The sequence below is a fragment of the Hippopotamus amphibius genome, chromosome 8 (assembly GCF_030028045.1).
Source record: "Hippopotamus amphibius kiboko isolate mHipAmp2 chromosome 8, mHipAmp2.hap2, whole genome shotgun sequence".
Taxonomy (NCBI): Eukaryota; Metazoa; Chordata; class Mammalia; order Artiodactyla; family Hippopotamidae; genus Hippopotamus; species Hippopotamus amphibius.
This window is the reverse complement of record NC_080193.1, coordinates 107,707,988-107,731,511: the sequence shown is the minus strand read 5'-3', so window position 1 is coordinate 107,731,511 and position 23,524 is coordinate 107,707,988. Positions and strand designations below refer to the sequence as shown.

The 23,524-nt window shown below is 37.8% G+C and overlaps 1 protein-coding gene across 3 annotated transcripts in view; it reads right to left on the bottom strand.

Annotated features, from left to right (window-relative positions):
• HECW2 (HECT, C2 and WW domain containing E3 ubiquitin protein ligase 2) overlaps nt 1-23,524 on the bottom strand; it is a 387,653-nt gene that overhangs the window by 237,494 nt on the left and 126,635 nt on the right. For all 3 annotated transcript variants that reach the window (XM_057746089.1, XM_057746091.1, XM_057746090.1), the window contains exon 2: nt 205-531. In XM_057746089.1, coding sequence (XP_057602072.1) covers nt 205-496 — 292 coding nt within the window. In that variant the 5' untranslated portion in view covers nt 497-531. The remainder of the gene's footprint in view (nt 1-204; nt 532-23,524) is intronic.

Here is a 23,524-nt window from a genome sequence, read left to right as displayed (position 1 = left end):
AGAGATATAACCACAGAATTCATATCAGCAAAGGTATTTATAACTTGATTCCCCCCACCCCCAAAGAAGAAGAAAAAATTCCTAGGATCTGGCTGTTTTAATTTACGTATGTGAATTTCTTCCCAGGAGAAAACACAGAATAGTATAATGTCAGAATGAAATGTACGCTCTAAGTCACAAGCAAGTCCAGCTCATTTGACTCACCTATGTGATAAAGTCCAATCCAATCACTGGGGTCCACCTCCTCTTTAATGTCCCAGAAGATGATGAGGTTCTGGGCTTGCCCCAGCGTGTACTCGTACATGCTGGCAGTCAGGCTGGAGCGGCTCTCGGAAGTCACCAGGTCTGTGTCGCTGTTGGCCCGCTGTAGGGTCATGTTCTCGGGCCTGGAGCTCTGGGCGGCCAGGCTCTGGAGGTTCTCTGGACTCAGTGTGTACCGCATCTGGGGATTTCGACGCCTCACAAAAAGCAGGTGCTCCCGGGCTGAGCTAGCCATCCTGTCTGCCTCTCTGAGGTTGGCTTCCTACAAAGCTGTGAGAAACAAAGAAGCACAAAGCATTAGTGCTACAACGTGAGGAATTAAGTGTAAGCTTCTCAGACGTAAAGACTTTATGAGTGTTTGCTAAAGCCTAACCACGCAATAATCTTCTGCTGTCAAAATAAAACCTATTATTCTACTGTCAACTGATGACGTCAGAAACAACTTCTATAGACTGAGGTCACATGATGGCAAAGGCCATCAAACACCTGTGGACTTGGATTTCGCTGGGCACAGCTTCCTCAGAGCAATTAAGAAGGGGATTTCCCTGCCATACCTTTCAACGTCTATCCTCTTTCCTTCAGAAATGGCATTCTCCTCTCCTTCACTCCACTCACATATTTATTTGCTGATGCAATTACATTTTAAAATAGCAAGACAGAACATTTTGACAGGTTAAAAAGAGTTGAAATATACCACTGAGGACAAGTTCAAGTTAACTTCACAAGCTCAATTTCCTTCTGCATAAGAATGAAACTCACTAAACCCCTTTTCAGGAGCTTGCTCAAATGTTACCTCCTCACTTAAATACAGTTGGCCAGCCTATTTAAAACTGCAACATCCAAGCATTTCTCCTGCCTCCTTCCTTGCTTTACTTTTTCTCAAAAGTAATTACTATGATCTGATGTACCACATAGTACCATACACTTATTTATTTGGTTATTGTGTACTTTCCCCCAAAGAATGTAAGCCTGGGGAAAGAATAGTCTCTTCAATAAAAGGTGATTGGAAAAATTGGGCAACTATGTCCAAAAGAATGAAACTGGACCACTGTCTTACACCATACACAAAAATCAACTAAAAATGGATTAAAAACTTGAACATAAGACCTGAAACCATAAAGCTTCTAGAAGAAAACACAGACCAAACATTCTTTGGTAGATATTATAAATCGTAGCAACATTTTTTGATTCTGTGTGTCTCCTACGGCAAAGGAGAGAAAAGCAAAAATAAACAAATGGGATCTAACTAAACTTAAAAGCTTTGGCACAGCAAAGGAAATCACTGATGAAATAAAAAGATAACCAACTGAATGAAAGAAAATACTTGTAAAATGATAAGACTGATATGAGGTTAATACCCAAAGTATATAAACACCTCATACAATTCAATATCAAAAAAAAATACCCAATTAAAACATGGGCTGAAGACCTAAATAGACAGTTTTCCAAAGAAGACATGCAGATGACCAACAGGCACATGAAAAAATGCTCAACATCCCTAAACATCAGGGAAATGCAAATCAAAACCACAATGAGATATCACATCACACCTGTCAGAATGGCTATTATCAAAAAGAAAACAAATAACAAATGTTGGTGAGGATGTGGAGAAAAGGCAACCCTCCTGCACTGCTGGTGGGAATGTAAATGAGTACAGCCACTATGGAAAACCATACAGAGTTTATTAAAACTTTGAAATATTAAAAATAGAACTACGATATGATACAGCAATTCCACTTCTGGGTATATATCCAAAAGAAATGAAAACAGGATGTCAAAGAGATATCTACACTCCCATGTTCATCACAGCATTATTCACAATAGCCAAAATATGTAAACAACCTAAGTGTCCATCAATGAATAAATGGATAAAGAAGATGCAGCCCACATACATACAATGGAATATTATCCAGCCGTGAGAAAGAAGGAAACCATGCTGTTTGCAACAACATGGGTGAACGCTGAAGCATCCTGCTAAGTGAAATAAGTCAGAGAAAGACACATACTGTATTATCTCACTCACATGTGGAATCTAAAAAAATGTCAAACGCTTAGAAACAGAGTGAAAGGCTACAAACTCTCAATTTTCAGATGAATAACGTCTGAAGAGCTAATGTAAAACACAAATGACTATAGTTGATAACACCATATTATATAATTGAAATTTGCTTAGAGAGTAGAATTTAAATGTTCTCATCAAAAAACAAAAGTGAGGAGATGGATGTGTTCATTAACTAGACTGTGGGAATCCTTTCACAATGTATATGTACATCAAATCACCATGATATAAACCTTAAATATCTTACAATAGTATTATCAATTATACCTCAAAAAGGGGGAAAGAAAAAAAAAAAGAAAGAATGTAAGCTTCACAAATGCATCTGTTTTGTTCACTACTTTATCCCGTTTCTAGCAGTGCCTGGTAAATAGTAGGTGTCGATAAATGTTGAATGAACAGATCAATGAACGGTGAGCATCCTTCTGCTAGATACTGCTTAAGCTCCTAGGAGATACTGCTTACTATCTCCTAGATACTCATGACTCACACCTTGAGTCCCTTTGCTGGGCCTGCCCTTCGTCGTCCCTATTTCTACCATCTAGACCCATAATAGGCTATTTCCTTTGGCTCCCACTTGGCCTCCATCTAAAGGAACAAAGCCTTTCCTGTTCAAACTTAGATCTAATCCCCTGTTGGTTCACTTTGAGTCTAGTCCTAAAATATCCATTTTCTTCTCCATTGCCAAACTCTGACAGAGATTCTTTCTAAGACCTCTGTACTTTATTTACTCTAGCACTTTTGAAGTTCCATCTGCCAGTGAATTTCCTTTCTGTCCACAGATTCACACTCCCTCACCCAGATCCCACAGGCTCTACACAGAATGAATCTGCCTCTCCACTACCCTCTTCAGGACTACATCATTCACTGATGGATTTATGGATTTAACATTTACTCTGCATCCCAAGTATGTGCTGGTCTCTTCCATATTCTACATCTTCTCAAAAGGCCACTCCTGCAAGGTGTCCTGGAATGCCAGCATGAACTTCAATGAAAAAGAAAAAAAAGCAACTAACCTCAGGCTGAATATTTACATTATAACTAATAATCTTGGCTACCAAGGTAGGAGGGAAGAAAAGAGGAGGGTTCCCTAATTTCTCCCATCACCTCATCCAATTCACAAACACTTGGGTGAAGGGGATATTCTAACATTGCTAAGGTCATAGTACTTGCAAATGTATCTATTCAGTTCCTTTCTGTCATAAAGTTGATCTCACTGGGATTGGTGGGCAAGATGTCCTGTGTAAAACAGGCAGAGATAAAATGAACAGAGAAACTAATACTCCATAAATTTAGCACTTGCTTTCTTATGTGGTATATGGTAATTCTGACATCATTTAACCCATAACTGTTAGACAACTTCAAATCCATGAAACCTAAAATTCAGGTCAACCTCTAATCCAAGGGTTTCATGAAATTTTCATTTTAGTAGATTTCAACAGGCCATTCTTTGTCTATAAGCCCAGAGTGAGCACAGTACCATGTCAGCTTCAGCAAGCACTATAAATAATTAACTCCTAACCTGTTGTAGTCAAATAGAAAATGCAGGCCTGACATAACTAAGCTACTTGCCTGAAAGAAACAGGCCAGAACCCTTACAGCCTTAAGCCACAGTGGAAGAACTACTGAAGATTAGTGTGCTCTAGAAAAAAATGGGGAAAACATGCATGTACACCAAAACTGTTTTTTTTTTAAATGACCTCTATTTAATCAGAGATATAGGTTCACACTGTGGATAAGAGAATAAGCTCCAAAGTCTGATTCTGGGTTTCAGTCATATCTCTATTATTAAGTTGCTCTGTGATCTTGGACAATTTATTTCAACTCTCTGTGCCTCCATCCTCCTATCTGTAAAGTAGGGACATAATAACACCTGGTTCATAGCATTTTGGAGAGTACTAAATGAATCAGTACAGGTACAGCATTCAGAGCAGTGCCTGGTATATAATAAGTGCTCAATTATGTTTAGCTATTAATATTATTATGTGTCTATATTCTACTTTAATTATATCAAGTAGAACTCATTTTAATTCTCCCTTGATCCCCCCACTTATTGGGAGAGTAGGCTGTCAGCATCCTCTATTATTCAAAGTACAGTCCCAAAAGCAGAAAAAGAGAGAGAGACTTGTAGGCACTGAGGAACAGCTATCCTGAAGTCCAAGGCTTAACCTCATAACAATGGCCTGACAAAGACCATTCTCTGGTCCTCAAGCCAGAGATAAAGGTCGGAATTTTACTTTCTCACCATTAGTTAGTTCATTCATTCACACATTCAACAAATTTTTATCAAGTAACTCCCATGTGAAAGGCATTAAGGATACAACAGAGCAAAATACTATGTCCCTACCCTGTGAAACTTTCATTTTTACAAGGAGAGACACACAATATACCAGTCAAAAAATGAAAAAGTAACATTTATTTTTAGTGGAAAAGCAAAAATAAGCTAGAAATGTGTGAATTTGCTAGTTTAATGGAACCTACAAATAAAATGTATGAAGCATCTATTAGGATATATCTGGCAAAAAGCTACAAAGTATACTAAACAGTAAACAGAGTAAGTTTTCTTTCAAATTCTTCCTTTTCTTTTCCTAAGATATATAACATGGCCCTTACTCTCCAGAAACTTTGACTTTTGCAGGAGAAGACCAAATACTCACATATGAAGGAATTCAATCTGGTATTGACACTTCATGTATATTTACAATTTGTCCCCACAGATATGTGATGGAGATAATAGATGCTCATATGGCATCAGGAAGTGATGGTAATATATTTATAAAGTGTTTTACATTTTCCAAAGCATTTTCACTCCTATATCAAGTGAGACCCCAGAATACTGTGAATTAAATTTGAGAGATGCCATCACCTCTGTTTTCAAATGGGAAAACTGAGGATCTGTGAGCAAAAAGGTTGGCTGAAGGAGATAAAAACATTTTGAAAGAGGTTATATATTCGAAGTAAGTGTTAAAGAATTAGAGGAAAAGAAGAAATGTATGAAGAGCATTCTAACTGGAAGGGTGGATATGGAGAAGCAACCAAGGAAGAGGATATGAGAGGGAAGAAACAAAATAAAACACAGAGGCTCTCCAGAACCCTGGGGAAATGATGGGGATCCTCCAAAGGAGCCAAGCAGAAGCCCAGGGAGAGAGGTGGGTCCTAACACCGCCATTGATGACATGTGGCGAGCCCAGACCTAACTCAAAGCATGCTGGTGCTCCATAACATTAAATCCACCCCAGGTCACAGACCTGGTGAGTGACAAGGGTAAAAGTCAAGGTAAAACAGGAGAGAGAGAAACAGACAGACAGATGAGAGACACAAACACACGCGAGAGAGACAGAGGCAGAGAGAGAGAAGAAGGAGAAGGAGAAGAAGAAGGAGAAGGGGAAGGAGAAGGAGGAGAAGGAGAGGAAGGGGGAAAGGGGAAAAGGGAGAAGGGGGCAGAGGGGGGAGGGGAGGGGAGAAAGGGAAGGAGAGGGAGGGAGAGGGAGAGAGACATTTCTTAAAAGTCAAGACAGAGAGACTCTGAGGGAGAGCATCAAATGTTGCAGCTAACGACTGAGAAGTTACCATAGCATCTGAAAACTAGGAGGAAATCCTCAGCCTTAGGAAAACAGTTTACATGGAGTGGCAAAAGTGGTAAAAGGCAGAGTGTTGAGGTTTGAGGAAGGAGGCTGGGAAGGTAAATGGAGGTAAAGAGCACAGACTCTTCTTCAAAAGGTTGGACTGTAAGAGCAAGGAGAGCACGTGGTAGAGGGTGATGTGTACTGAGACTGGGTTGAGTCTGTTTGCTTTTTGTTTTTTAGCCTGAGAAAGACTTTTGCATATTTATAATACTAGACAGTAATTAAGAGGTCAGGAAATATCTGTTGAATGAACAAATAAGTGAAAATTGAGAGAAAGAGCCAGTGAAGGGGAGAGGCCAAAGATGTAGGAAAGAGAGGAGATACACGATGGAGCAAGATGACGGAGGAAGAACAAAAGCTGGAATACACAGGACAGGAAGAGGATTAGTCAAAACCAGCACTGCCCAATAGAAATATGACGCAACCCACTTATATAATTTTAAACTTTCTAGGAGCCACATTAAAAACACAAAAGAAAACAGGTGGAAATTTTAATAACATATTTCATTTAACTCAATATATCCAAACTATTATTTCAACATTAATATAAACAATCATTAATGAAGTATTTTGCATTCTTTTTCTCTTATACTAGGTTTTTAAGGTCAACACGTATTTTATACTTAAACCACATTTCAGTTCAAACTAACCACATCTCAAGAGCTTGAAAGCACCATGTGGTGGCTCCTGGTCTGGACAGTACAGATCTAAACCATGGGAGTGCCCCCAGCTTCTAAGACAGTTTGCTTCCTTTCCACTTTATCCCATCAGAAAGGCCATCAAGGTAGCTAGGAGGAAAACATCATTGAACTAGCTGACAATGTGTGAATAACCAAGAAATCCTTAATCCTTCCCCAAGGATCCTTCTTTCCATGCATTTTAGCATGAAAATGTTTTTTATTCCACTATAGTTTATTACAAGATATTGAATATAGTTCCCTGTGCTATATGGCAAATCCCTGTTGTTTATTTATATATGGTAGTATGCATCTGTTAATCCTGTACCCCAATTTATCCCTCCCCCTACCTCCCCTTTGGTAACCTTAAGTTTGTTTTCTGTGAGTCTGCTTCTGTTTTGTAAATAAGTTCATTTGTACTCACTCCCTCTTGCAAGAGCACCAGAATTACAACTAACTGCTGAACAATCATCGACAGAAAGACACTGGAACTCACCAAAAAAAAAGACACCCCACATCCAGAGGCAAAGGAGAAGCCACAATGAGACAGTAGGAGGAGCGCAATCACGTTAAAATCAAATCCCATAAATGCTGGGTGGGTGACTCACAAACTGCAGAACAGTTATACTGCAGAAGTCCACCCGCTAAAGTGAGGGTTCCGAGCCCCACGTTAGGCTTCCCAACCTGGGAGTCCAGCAACGGGAAGAAGAATCCCCAGAGAATCAGACCCTGAAAGCCAGCGGGATTTGATTGCAGGACCTCCACAGGACTGGGGGAAACAGAGACTCCACTCTTGAAGGGCACACAAAAATATGTGCTCACCAGGATCCAGGGGGAAGGAGCAGCAACCCCATAGGAGACTGAACCAGACCCACCTGCTGGTGTTGGAGGGTTGCCTGCAGAGGTGGGGGGCAGCTGTGGCTCACCGAGGAGGCAGAGGCATTGGAAGCAGGGGTTTTGGGAAGTGCTTATTGGTGTGAGCCCTCCCAGAGTCCACCATTAGCCCCACCAAAGAGCCTGTGGGCTCCAGTGTTAGGTGGCTTCAGGCCAAACAACCAACAAGGTGTGAACACAGCCCTACCCATTAGCAGACAAGCAGATTAAAGTTTTACTGAGCTCTGCCCACCAAATCTGATTAAAGCTTTACTGACCTCTGCTCACCCAGCCCTACCCACCATCAGTCCCTCCCATCAGGAAGCACACAGGAGGCTCCCAGATAGCTTCCTCCACAAGAGGGCAGACAGCAGTATCAAGCAGTATCAGCAGTATTTTGTCTTGTGGAACTGAAAACCACAGCCACAGAAAGATAGAGAAAATGAAAAAGCAGAGGACTTTGCACCAGATGAAGGCACAGGATAAAAACCCAGAAAAACAACTAAATGAAGAGGAGATAGGCACCCTTCCAGAAAAAGAATTCAGAATAATGATAGTGGAGATGATCCAGGACTTTAAAAAAAGACTGGATGCAAAGATCGAAAAGTTTACCAAAGACCTAGAAGAATTAAAGAGCAAAACAAACAGAGATATGCAACACAATAACTGAAATGAAAAATACACTAGAAGGAACCAATAGCAGATTAACTGAGGCAGAATGGCGAATAAGTGACCTGGAAGACAGAATGGTGATAATCACTGATGCAGAAAAGAATAAAGAAAAAAGAATGAAAAGAACTGAAGACAGCCTAAGATAACCTTTGGGACAATGTTAAACACGCCAACATTAGCATTATAGGTGTCCCAGAAGGAGATGAGAGAAAGGACCTGAGAAAATACTGGAAGAGATTATAGTTGAAAACTTTCCTAACATGGGAAAGGAAATAGCTACCCAAGTCCAGGAAGCACAGAGAGTCCCAGGCAGGATAAATCCAAGGGGAAACACGCCAAGACATATAGTAGTCAAACTGACAAAAATTAAAGACAGAGAAAAGTTATTAAAAGCAACAAGGGAAAAACGACAGATAACATACAAGGGAACTCAGCTGATTTCTCAGCAGAAACTCTGCAAGCCAGAAGGGAGTGGCATGATATATTTCAAGTGATGAAAGGGAAGAACCTACAACCAAGAATACTCTACCCAGCAAGGATCTCATTCAGATTTGACAGAGAAATCAAAAGCTTTACAGACAAGCAACAGCTAAGAGAATTCAGCACCACCAAACCAGTCCTACAACAAATGCTAAAGGAACTTCTCTAAGTGGGAAACATAAGAGAAGAAGTGGGAAACATAAGAGAAGAGAAGGACCTACAAAAACAAAAACAAAACAATTAAGAAAATGGTCATAGGAACATACATATCAACAATTACCTTGAATGTAAATGGACTAAATGCACCAACCAGAAGACACAGACTGGCTGAATGGATACAAAAACAAGACCCATATATATGCTGTCTACAAGAGACCCACTTCAGACCTAGGCACACATACAGACTGAAAGTGAGGGGATGGAAAAAGATATTCCATGCAAATGAAAATCAAAAGAAAGCTGGAGTAGCAATACTCATATCAGATAAAATAGACTTTAAAATAAAAAATGTTACAAGAGACAAGAAAGGATATTACATAAAGATCAAGGGATCCATCCAAGAAGAGGAGATAACAATTATAAACATATATGAACCCAATATAGGAGCACCTCAATACATAAGGCAAATGCTAACAACTATGAAAGAGGAAATGCAAGGCAGAAATAGAGACACAGGTGTAGAGCACAAACACATGGACACCAAGTGGGGAAAGCGGGAAGGGTTGGGGGGGAATGAATTGGGAGATTGGGATACCAAGTTGTACACTCTAAATATATGCTGTTTATTGTCTGTTAACTGTATCTCAATAAAAGTTCTTAAAAAAAAAAAGTTCATTTGTACTACTTTTTAGATTCCACATATAAGTGGCATCATATAATATTTGTCTTTCAACTGTGATTTTAATAGACAATAATATAATTCTGAATTAATTAATGCCTTATTTAATTAATTAACGTCTGGGGTAGCGCTCCAGGCCTAAGAGTCTGGGCAGAGAAACACTAGGACTTGGAGGACAGTTAACAGAAATCAAATGCTAAAGACCACCTTTACACATGAAAAATCACTGTAAGCTCTGCCTAGTGCTGGATGACCCCATACTTAGGGAAGAAGGGGAAAACAGTCCATCCTTCCCCTTCCCCCCTATTCAACCTGGCTCCTGGCTCAAAGATCCCAGAAGTCAGCTACATTAGGATACACAGGCCTTTGAGTTATAGCTTAGGAACTCAACCACAGCTCTTAAAGAATTCTCTCCACATTAAAAAAAAAAAAAAATTAATTCCAACTTTCAAATCACCCATTTTAAAGGAACTTTTAGAGCCTACCACTCACAAGCCAGTCACTGCATGTAGTGACATGTGAGATTAGAGAGAAAAGAGAAGATTACGGAAAAAAACCTGGGCACAGAATGTGAAGTAATTCACTTGGAACCTCACCAATGAGCAGGGAGATATTCCAGGCTCTTGAGCAGAGGAGACAAAATATGAAATTTAAGCATGGGAAACAATCTGAAAGTTAATGTGGGGCTGATTGTAAGAGGAAGAATGCAGAGGTGGGGAAACCAGTTAGAAGCTAACTGATTAGTTAAGACATCCGGCACTGAGTGCTGCAGAATGGATTTAGTAACACAGGAAGGAAGTATATCAATCGGGAATATTTCAAAGAAAGAACCCGAAGACTTCGTGACATACTGAATATAGGGGATAAAAGTGAGGAAGAAATTAAGACTGAATTCTGGATTTTCAATCTAAGTGACAATAGAATCTCAGAAACATTAATTTTAGGCTGAGAAAATCAGTACTACTTTGGGTGAGCTTAAAATAAATGCAATATATCCAAGTAACTATGTCCCAAAGACTCTTGTGAAGGTTGGCCCCAATTGCTGCTTACTATAAGGCCAGGGATAAAACAAATACTCAAATGCAAGTTTCTGCTTACTAATGGTCTTAGAATTTATTAGTTAATATTGACAATGTCAATGCATCTCTAAAAGGCTCAGCTGAGTGTTTAAAAACCTCACTCTGATGTTTTACTTTACATAATGTAGATCAATGGAAAAGAAATAAAATCAGAATGCTGCGATTACAGTGAGGGACTATTACCAAACCTGTTTTGGAAAACGTCATTTTTTCCCTATAATAAAAGTAATATATTTTTTAAGAGTTCATGTTTCCATAATTAATAAGATCAAACACCATGCAAAAATGAATTTGCAAAGTTGCATAAAAATTTTAAAAATCAAACCACTCTATCTATAGTTAAAATTTTAGTTTATAATTACTTTATTCAATGCAATGTTCTCATATGTGAAAATTAGGGCTACTCAAACAACAGGGAATGACAGCTTCACATTTTCTACTGCCATCTAAGAATTCTTCATTGGTGTCTTGGTTTTATACCTATGCCTTCTGCAATAAGAAAGACATATTTTCTTCAGAATATTATCTATATTCTTTGGAAAAGCTTTAGTAGATAAAGCTGATGGTTAGGGAAACTGATTAGTACTCATCACATTTATTAAACAGAAAGCTGGACTGGGAGATTGGGATTGCCATATATACATTTCTAATAAGAAAAAATATATAAAATTGTACACTTTAAATATATGCAGTTTATTGTATGTCATTATATCTCAATACAAGTTTTTAAAAAAACAACAAGTCAAGCAAGCAAGCAAGCTGGTCCTTTAAAGCTCTTTAGACAATCCACCCCAAGGTGAGCCTCTGCTGAGGCCACATGTCCCATTCCCAAAGGATACAATTTAACATGATGTACCATTCCTTTAAGAAAAAAACCCTCCCTCTTCTTAATCATGATTAAGTCTATACTAGGCTGCTCTCTCAGGTAACAGACATCTGCTTAAACAACAACTGAAAATAAAATCACTTTTCTTGCAGAGGTCAAGAGATATAATTACTAAGCAAACTGCAAAATGCCTTAGTATACAACTTCATTTCCAAAAGCAGCAGATTTGGTTTAGAAGATACAGACAGGAGCAGATGACAAACACATTAAATAAATGTTTTTATTTAAAATATTTTTGCTAAAGAATCTGGAGGTGAATGTCAATTTACTAAACCTCACCTGAAGAGCAAGTACTGAAAGCATTCATTATGAAAAGATTTTACAGACTAGAAATGTACCCTCAAATTTTAATTTACAAGATTGGACAATGAAAAATAAAGCAAATAACAATAACTAATATCCTTGTTTAACCCCCTTTCAAATTCCCCCCAAAACACCACATGCATACACACACACATACACACCTTTTCATCTATATTCTACTTCAGACTCCATTTGTGTTTTACTATATAAACAAGGAAAACAAAGGGGGATTATATTTATGTCAAGAGACACTAAAGTAAACATAATGTGTCTGCAACAAGCAGAGATGTGAGAGGTCTGGGAAAAGAAAGCAGCAACCCACCAGACTCTGCAAGGCCAGCTGTCACCTGAAATGAAGAAAGTTATCACCAAATTCTCAACTAAGACCCCTTCCCACTGGCTTTTCACTGTGCCTGCTTGCTAAGAGAAAGCATACTCATCACTCAGTGTTTATCATACACATTCATAACCCAACACTTAGCTTCCTCGGCAAGAGTGTGCTAGTAAAATGATTAAGATCAGAAAAATCCCTCCTATACAACCTACCAATAAATGATTTCAGGGCCTTCAACAGAGAGCCTGCAGTGACTTAAGCTGCCCCTCACTTCCTTGTTCCAGGTGGAAAAGTATCAGAAAATGCAATTTTCCCTCCAGCCTGCTGCCCTTTAGGAAAGGGCTCTTCTCCCCACAATTTTATCAAATGATATGTTATGATCCACAACATAATAACAGCCCCCTGTAAATTTGGAAAAGGGACGGACACAAATAGAAAGAAATTATTTTAAGTTCCAAAAGTTGTTAATTTTAAAGACTGAGTCCAACAGAGCTTTCAAGCTGTTGATTTAGCATTAAGTCACTGAATATGCAGCCACATAAATAAGAGAAAACAATTAAGATTTGCTTTAACTCTTTTGAATTCTTTAAACTTGATAAGGCCTTTAATTCAATTATTCAATTAAACTTTTGCAGATGTGAATAGATAATTCACAAAAGAAAAATTTAAATCACTAATAATTACATATTAAAAATTAAAACAAAACTAATATATAATTTTTTTTGCATTAAAATATCAACTTTGAAAAATAACAGTACTCAGAAGTGAAGGTGCAGTGAGACAGAAACTCATGCCGCTGAGAGGATGGTTTTACAAAACTCACTGCGCGCGCCCTTGGAGAAGAAAAGGCATCTATATCAAAACTGAAGGCAGTGGGGGACAAGTAAGTCCTCAAAAGAAGCAAGTGAGCTGTTACTAGAAGAAGAGGAAATGAATACTGGACAAAAATAAAGGAAAAATAAAAAATGACAGACCCTTATATATGTAATGAGAGAAGAATCTAGGATAGAGAGTGTGCGAAGAATCAAGACATCTCTATCTCGACAGTGAAGGAGAGACTGTAATGGGCCCTCACTGGAATGATATTCATTGGCATAGGTACCAATTTTTTTTTAATTGACCTATACTTTTAAAATGCTATTAAATTAAGAGGAGCAAAACCATTTCAAGAATCATTTTTAAACATTATGCCAGATGTGGAAAATGGAAACCAAAACTTCGTATATTTTCAATACCTTTTTAAAATTCCAAGCTATTTCTCAGTAAATACACATGAAGTTCCATGGTCTATCCAAGGACTGATAAAAAGAAATGAAAAACTCTTTTATATCGAGCACTGTTGGTGGTTTCCCTGCCTAGTAACAAACAATGAAGGTGTGTGTGGGAGACGTAGAATCAATTCATCCTAGAGTCATCTCTTTTGAAAGATATTACACTTTTACCCCCTGTACAGACTTAGGGGGAAAGATGTCTTTTTTTCTCTTGCATAGAACACATTCCAGAACATTAACTTCAGCTAAAGCTGCAGATAATTACTAATTGTGGGCAAAAGGAATTCGGATATTTAAGAATTCTGCATTACTTTGAGGTGGTTGGAGCATGTTTGTATGGGAAAGTCTTCCTTGCAAAGCAAACCACATAAACTTCTAGCTGTGGACTGTCAAAAGCTGCTAGAAAAGAAAACTATCTGTATTTAAATACAATTGTTTATTCCATAAAACACCAGAAGTTATAACTACAAACACTACTAATTGTAGCACATACTCTATACCCCACAGAATACTTCTCTTTTCCATTCCACTTGCCACAACAACCCTAAGTCAAATTCACATCATATCATATCTAGGCCATCACTTCTTAAAAGGCCTCTCTGACCCTTGTATTTTCCCCCAGACAATCCATCTACTCTCTCCCTATAGCACTTTTTCAATAACAACACTCCCAATCAAGTAAAATACATAATTAAAGGGCCATGAGGGAGGTGAACAAAGGGGCAGGGGTGGGACCTGGTTTAGGCAGGGTGAGGAGGCAGGCCTCTCATAGGTAAACTGATTAAGCTGAGACTGGAAGTTAGCAGGTGATTGCATAGTCCAGGTGAAAGGTGAGGATGGCATGGGTTTGCGTGGTGGCTCTGGGGTCAGGGTGGAGAAGAGAGGGTGATTTTTTAGTGTTTTTCTTTTATACTTCCTTAAACAAACCCAAAGTTTGTTCAAACTTCCTTGACAGAAGTTTATCTGTTCCCCACGAAAACGCTTAGTGTGCCCAGCACTGCTCATGCCATTCTCTCCACCTCCTGTACCTACTCCACCTTCAAGGCCTAATGACCGCTCTCTTCTTCAAGAACACCCAGCCGGAAGGCAACATGCCCACTACTGAATTCCAGTGGCCTTTTTTATATCATTCACATCATGTGTACTTCACAATCTAATTAGAAAGATTCGTGTCTTCTCTTGCTAGATTATAAACTCTTTGAGAAAATTACTGTTTCTCTTACATGTTATATTGTCCATAAAATAGTAAGTTTTTGGTAAATATTTTTCAAATAAGTGAATAGACAGGGTTGACTCCAACTAATCAGAAAATAAGAATGTAAAAGGATCAAATCAACAGAATGAATACATGTTGCATTTTCTTTAGAATTAGTCACATTAACCATTCAAAAAGATTTACTGAGTAAAGTAACTACTTTGTGCTGAAAAGCATAAGTCCCTTGTTATAGCATAGAAAGAAATAGAAATCAACCTGAAGAAAGAAACAGAGAACAATTGTCTTCTATACTATAAGGCATAAGTACAAAAGTCACTAAGAGCTCACTGCAGGTAATGACCAGCAGGGGCTGGAGTGTTTAAGAAAAGCCTAATGAGAAAAATTGAGCTAGACCTTGAAAGATATGAAGAGGCCATAGAAATACAGCATGAATTCTAGGCCAAAGAATGTAATTAAAAGTAAGGAAAATAGAAAGAAAAAAAAAAGTCAGGAAAGATAGGAATTAGCTTCCACTACCTTCACTCTGGTCCAAGCCACTGTCATATGTCATCTGAATAAATACTCACCTCCATCCCTGCTTCCATCCTTGATTTCTCGCTGCCTGTTCTCAACATAGCAACCAGAGTGATTCTCTTCAAACATAAGTCAGAACATGTTGCTCTCTATCCAAAACCCTCCAGTGGCTCCCGTTTCAGTCAGAGTAAAAGCCAAAACCCTTACAATGGTCTGTAAGGCCCCACATAATCTGCTCTCTGTTGCTCTATGACCTCATCTACCACTATGGCCACCCATGCTCATGCGACCCAAGTCCCACTGCTGCTTCTAGAAGGCACCAGCCACACTACTACAGAGGCCTTTGCATCTGAGGTTTCCTCTGCCGAAGAAGCTCTTCTCACTTTGTTACCCCATCACATTCTTATGCAATGCCACCCTCTCAGTGGGACCTTCCCTGCTCACTCTGTGTAAAATTTCAACTACCCCAACACTATACCTATCCCCTTTCCCTGATTTATTTTTCCTCCATAGCCTTTTTACACATTCTAATATATGGTATAACTTATTACTGTCTCTCAAGTGTCTAGTATCTCCCCCCACTAGATTGTATGCTTTATGAAGAGCTGGAAATGACAGAGAGACGTCACATCTAAGTAGGTAACTGTGTTTAGATAGTTTTCTTAGCAGAGCACCTAGAACAACATCCATTCAATAAAATGACCAGTTATTGGTTTTAACTTTACAGGTGATTTGCCACCACAGTAAGATTTCTAGTTGAACTAATTTCACTGGTACAATGCAATGGTTGTGGGCAGAAGCTGGAAACATTCAGGTTAAATTTCAAAGTCCAAAATTAACAGCTGATGCTTACCATTATTATAGAGGTTAATAAAAGGTGCATGAAAACAGAAAAAGGGAGAAGGGATGTAACAAAACAATAAGGAATAATCATGTTAGAGAGGGGAGTCATATGTATGTCATAAACACAGAATGCTAAACCTTCCTGAATATTCATACAAATAAATTCAATGTCTACTATGTATGAGGTGTTGTTATAGCTCCAGGATATAACAAATGAAACAGACTCCATTCTCAAGGAACTTACAGTCCTGAGACCAGAAAATAAAAATCTAAAATAATAATAAATAAAGATCAGAAAGGAAATAATTAAAATAGAGACCAAAAAGAAAAAAAAGAGAAAAAAGGAAAAAAGATCAATGGAACCAAGAGCTGGTTTTTGGGGAAGATAAACAAAATTGATAAGTCTTTAGCCTGGCTCATTGAAAAAAAAAGAGAGAAGACCCAAATAAACAAAATAAGAGATGAAAGAGAAGAAATTACAACCAATATCACAGAAATACAAAAGATCATAAGAGAACAGTATGAACAGTTTTATGTTAACAAATTGGGCAACCTAGAAGAAACAGATACATTTCTAGAAACATACAATCTTCCAAGACTGAATCTGGAAAAAACAGACGATCTGAGCAGACTGACCATTAGTAATAAAAAACTCCTAGCAAACAAAAGTCCAGAACTGGACAGCTTCACAGGGGAATTCTACCAAACATATAAAGAAGAGCTAATACAAATCCTTCCCAAGCTATTCCAAAAAATTGAAGAGACAGGAATACTCCCAAATTCATTCTACGAAGCCAAAATTACCCTGACACCAAAACCAGAAAAGACACCACAAAAATATAGGCCAATATCTCTGATTAACATAGATGCAAAATCCTCAACAAAATATTAGCAAACCAAATTCAACAATATATTAAATGGATCACACACCATGATCAAAGTGGGATTTATTCCAGGGCTGCAAGGATGGTTCAATATCCATAAATCAATCAATGTGATACACTACACTAACAAAATGCAGGATAAAAATCACATGACCACCTCAACAGACACAGAAAAAGTTTCTGACAAAGTTAAACATCTATTCATGATAAAAACTCTCATCAAAGTGGGTATAGAGAGAACATATCTCAATATAATAAAGGCCATTTATGACAAACACATAGCTACCATCATACTCAATGGTGAAAAGCTGAAAGCTTTTCCTCTAAAACCAGAAACAAGGCAAGGTTACCCACTCTCAGCACCTCTATTTAACATAGTATTGAAAGTCCTAGCTACAGCCATCAGACAAGAAAAAGAAATAAAAGACATCCACATTGAAAGGGAATAAGTAAAATCATTATTTAGTGAGTTTATCAGAAATAAACTTATGCATATATAATCAATTTTACAACAAAGAAGCCAAGAACACTCAACAGAGAACAGAGACTCTCTTCAATAAACACTGTTGAGGAAACTGGACAGCCACTTGCAAAAGACTGAAACTGGACCACTATCTTATACCATACACAAACATTAACTAAAAATGGGTTAAAGACCAGAATGTAAGACCTAAAACCAACCTAAAACTCCTAGAAGAAAACATAGACAGAATACTCTTTGACATATATCATAGCAATATTTCTTTGGATCTGTCTCTTAAGGCAAAGAAAACAAAAAGCAAAAACAAATGGGACCTATTTAAGCTTAAGATCTTTTGCACAGCAAAGGAAACTATCAATAAAATGAAAAGAAAAGCTACTGAATAGGAGAAAATGTTTACAAATGATATGACTGATAAGCAATTAATATCCAAATTATATAAACAGCTCATACCACTCAATATAAAAAAACAAACAAATCAATTAAAAAATGGGCAGAAGACCTGAATAGACATTTTTCCAAAAAAGACATACAGAAGCACATGAAAAGATGCTCAATACTGCTAATAATCAGGGAAACACAAATTAAAACCACAGTGAGATATCACCTCACACCTGTCAGGATGACTATCATCAAAAACACCACAAATAACAAATGCTGGCAAGGATGTGAAGAAAACAGAACCCCTGTACACTGTTGGTGGGAATGCAAATTGGTGCACCCACTATGGAAAACAGTATGGAGGTTCCTAAAAAAACTAAAAACATAACTACCATATGATCCAGCAATTCCATTCCTGAGTATACATCCAAAGAAAAAGAAAACACTAATTCAAAAAAAAATACATGCACCCCAATGTTCACACCAGCATTATTTACAATAGGCAAGATATGGAAGTAATCTAAGTGTCCATCAACAGATGAATGGATAAAAAAAGTGATATATATTATATAAAATATTACTCATCCATAAAAAAGGATGAAATTTTGCCATTTGCAACAACATGGATGAACCTTGATGGTATTATGCTTAGTGAAATAAGTCAGGCAAAGAAAGACAAATACTATATAATATCACTTACATGTGGAATCTAAAAAGTGAAACAAATGAATGATTATAACAAAACAGAAACAGATTCACAGATACAGAGAACAAACTAGTGGTTATCAGTGGGGGAGGTAGGGGCAAGATAAGGGTAGGGGATGAAGAGATATAAACTACTATCTATAAAATAAATAAGCTACAAGGATATACTGCACAGCACAGGGAAATATAGCCATTATATTGTAGTAGCTTTAAATGGAGTATAATTTATAAAAATATTGCTCCACTATGTTATACACCTGCAACTAATATTGTAAATCATCTATACTTAAATTAAAAAATAAAGTAATAATTAATAAATCACCAATACCTGAGATTTCCACAGTATATAGAATGACCTGGTAAAACCAAAAAGTTAAATGAGTATCAATATGCAGCATGTGGATAAGCAAACAGTTCTGTGCAATATCATGACACTGCTTATTGATTTCAAGTTTAATCTTGATTCAAGTATTAGGATAAAAAAAGTTGTGAAACCTTTCCCCAATAGACTACCTACATTTTCATAGCACTACAGTCTTCAAAATTTTCCGACAAAGAAAAAAATCCTTTTAACCTAGGTATTCTTTATCCAGCTGCACTTTATTAAGGAACTGAAGAAAGCAAAAATTACACAAAATAGTGAACTGAAGACTTTTTACATGTCTCCATTCAACCGTTCCTCCCATGCGATGAGAGAGTTGATCCCTATCACTCATATCAATGTCTCTCAGTCAGTCACTCACTGAGTTTCAGATGTTCCAATAATAAATTGATGCAAAGAGAAACTGCATGAACTAATAAAAGACTCAGGATTTCATAAAAGTCAATGAAAGTGATTTTGAAGCACTACTTGAATCACACGCTAAACCACTGATTAATAATGAGGGTCTGATAAAGTTAGAACAGTTATAACTGAAGGAGAAAAAAATTAAGCACAATTTGAATGTCACAGGATTAAAAAGAGGCCATGGGAACCTGGCACAGTTTTTGTAATATGAATTTCAAAATTGGGATAGACAAATATCATGTTATGCTATTATATAATTTTTTTAAAAAATTAACTCCCCCAACTCTCTAAAAATGTCAACACTTCATTTGTTCTTTTTTCACTCTAATAATTAGGCCATATTTGTGATTAGAAACAACACTAAAGTGATTTCCATAATTTGAACTTTTGTTTGTTGAGATCCAACTCTTTTTTTCCCCTAATCACTATGAAATCTGACTTCCCGATGTAAATGGATTCACTTTAAGAAGCCTGCTTTTCTGGTGTCTCTTGTCTACGCGCTGCCCCCACACTCACCCCATGTTATCTCCACAACCACCTTATGATGGAGATGTAAACCCTAGACTCATTTCCAGATGAGGGCACCACGCTAGTGGGTGGCACAACTGAGACTCATGCATAGGTCTTTAAAGCCCGCTTCTCTTCCCATTTGTCCCAGCTCCTTGTGGCAACCATACCAAGCCCACATCATGCGGTACCTATGGTTACCCACAAAATTGCTTTGGAGGGGGATGAAATTATCTATTTACAGGATTTAAAATCAGCACCTTAAATGCAGTTGCCAAGCAGCCTCCTGCTGCCAAAGCAGAGCTCCTGAGCCAACCTGCCATGCTTCCTCCCTGCCTTCTCATTCTCATTTTTGGTCCACCTACCGTAAGCTTTGCAGATATAGAAATCATTATTTATTTTTTATGAGCCACAGATTTATTATAAGTCAACTCCATAAGCCCTTACTATTGTTGAGAAGCAGCAAGTTTCCTCTCTCAAGACAGTCTCCATGGACTCTGACAACTTTGTAATGTGAAGGCACAAAAAAGAGGCCCCAAGGAGTGGCTTTGCCGATGGGGGCCACTCCCAAATAGGAGTCATAAAAATCACATTTTTTTTGGCCCTTCTCCTCTTACCCACGCATTTCTGAAAATGAAAATGAATATGTATTAAGAGGGTTTCTTGAGCAAGCACATGCAAGTCTACACATAGAAATTCTGCAGCAAGCAGAGAAGTAAAGTTCTACCTCCCATGTCAACACTGGGGTTGGTTTTCACGGCATTTGAGTTATGTGTTAAAAGGAAGACAGGACTGGCCTCTTAGCCTAAACACACAGGGAGGAAGGAGGAAATGTGTGATGCCAAGTCTGGGAAGCTTGCCTGTCTACACTACCAGCTTCCTCCTGCCCAAATGCATTGATGCCTACAACTAATCCTCAGGGACCCTAACAGCTCTCCAGCCAACTTCCGAATGACATGTTGTAAGTTCTTACACAAAGCAACTTGGTCTTCTCCACCTCCTTCCCTTCCCACTAGTTCCACCAAGATGTCTAGTGCAGTAATAGTGACATGGAAACTATTCACTGAAAGTGGAACAAATATGGAATAAAACAAGGTTGAAGTTGGTGGAATGATTTCTACAGAATAGACAATTCTTACAAAATAATGATAGAACCATTTTAATTGGGTTATATATCAGATAACGTTCTATAACTTTAGGTAAAATTACCAACTTCTTTCTAAAGATGCTGGAAAAAATCATTAGTTTCAATGAGTCAAATTATTTTAACTTATTAAACTTATAGAAATTGGATTCCTGCTCCAAATTCAATATACTACAAGAAGTTGCATTTTAATTAATAGATTAAAACCTATTCAAAGAAAGAAATCCATTCAGTTTATAAATATTTACTTTTGCCTAGAATGCTACATGATTAAGTTTAGAAAAATACCATGGCCTTAATAGTTTCAAACAAATTAAAATCTCATTAAAATGTAAATCAATTATAACAGGCTGTGATTGAGGGAAAACCTCAAAACAGTATGCACTTATCCATTACCTTATTAATCCAATTCTCTTTTTAAAAAAGATCCCAGTGTAAACCAAAAACCCACTCTTTGTTATAGTCAGTCCTTCTGTCATGATGCATGAGTAACTGGGATAAAGAAGAGATTCTGAATCACAACTATTGGCACTTCTCTCTTCCTCTCTTTGAAGAGGAAAGTGCTCTCCTGCCTGCCTTCTGGGGGTAGAGAAACCTTGGTGATCAGCTGGGCTGAGAACCAGAGAGACAGCTGTGTGTGGCTCCAGCCCCAATCCACTGTGCCCGAGACAAGGCCCAATCCTGGTCTCTCCTGACACTTTTCTCTTTTTGGTTAAGCAAGTTGGGTTGGGTTTCTGTCACAGACGTAAAGAATCCTAGATAATACATTGGAGATGTCCCACTGTTTAGTTACAAAACCTAGGTAATGGAGGAAGCAGGGAGGGAAAAACTGAAAAATCCAAAGAATCTGAGTTGATCTATAAAACATTGTGCTTTGTCGCTTCGTCTGAGATGAAGCGAGAGAGTAGCACAGACATATATATACTACCAACTGTAAAACAGATAGCCAGTGGGAAGTTGTTGTATAACAAAGGGAGTTCAACTCAAGGATGGAAGATGCCTTAGAGGACTGGACGGGGGAGGATGGGGGGGACTCGAGGGAGGGTGGGGGGGGAGTCGAGGGAGGCAGAGAATACGGGGATATGTGTATAAAAACATATGATTGAACTTGGTGTACCCCCCAAAAATAATAAATAAATAAATAAAAATTTTTAAAAAAATAAAAAATAAAAAAAAAGGTCCAAAAAAAAAAAAAATATTGTGCTTTGCCAGAGAGGGGCAGGGAAAGAAAGATAAGAAAAAATGCGGTTGTGGGAGGGGAGATGTATGTACAAATTTCCAGATATAAGATAAACAGTTCTGGGGATCTAATGTACAGCACAGTAATTATAGTTAATAACACTGTATTATATACTTGAGACTTGGTAAGAGAGTAGATCTTAAATATTATCACCACAAAAAAAGAAATGGTAATTATATCACAGGACGGAAGTGTTAACTAACTATGGTGGTAATCATTTTGCTATATATAAATGTACCAAATCAACATGTTGTACACCTTAAACTTACACAGTGTTATATGTCAATTATATCACAATAAAGCTGGGGCTGGTGAAGGAGGAACCAAAAGGAAAAGAATGTGGGGATTACGTATGGAAAGCATTTTTTTCTGGGAGATTAGTTAGGAAGAAGGAAGATGGCAGAAGCAGCTACCAAGAGTATGACAATCACAGCATGTGTTAAACTACCATATTCTAGACCCCATCCCAAGTCTACTGATCCTAACCCAACCACGGGATGAGGCCCAGGCATCAGATTGTAAACATCTTCCCCAGTTGATGTTGATGAATGCTGAAATTTGAAAGCTTCCTGACCTAAGAAATCATCAGCTAATCTCTATATCTTCCCAAGTTAGACCAAAAAATAACTTAGATTTTCTCTCCCCAAGTATATCCAAGTTTATTAAACTAATTTTAAAAAGAACCAAAAGTCAACTGAGACTTCAGTCTTTCTAAAATTTAATTCTATTTCCCATAAAATTCATAGGGACAATTATTTAAATAACAAAAACTTAAATAACACAAAATCTTATTTATTCATCCCCGTTCTTATTCCAAAAATAATTTTTATAGCATGTTGCAGTATGACGCTCAACAAGCTGAAAAGAAGTCAGTGAAGAAAAGCCAGGGGAAGCAAGTCAGGGGTCAAGTTTACACCCAGAACAGGCCATTGACTTGTCTCTGAACTTCCTAGCATCCCAACCAAAGACTCACAAGGATCACAGGCCTAATTCACGTCTATAAGGTAAACACAAATGGTTTCCTGCTGATGAGCCCTGACTTTAAGTAAAATTATATGCCTTTAAGTAAAATAAGAATTTTCTGCTTATTAGTCTTTATGATATAGGAAGTATTGATCTGCATTCTTATATCTACATTAAGTATAACATTTGTAATTGTATTACCTTTTTTTTTTTGGACGTCTCATTGGCTTAATACAAATAATGCCAATTCTGGCACATTCGTACACAGCTCTATAATGGTCTACAATGCACTGTCCACTACAAGCTGTCAGCCACATGTGGCTACTGGGCACCTGAAATGTGGCTGGTCCAAACTGAGCAGGGCTTACCAGTGGGCCACAGTCCAATGATATAATCCTATGGTTTCAGTAAATCAATTCCAGGACTGGGAATATAAAAACAAAACTAAGCCCCATCCACAAAGACCAGTAAGAATCCATGATGAAATTGTGACCTCCAATAAAA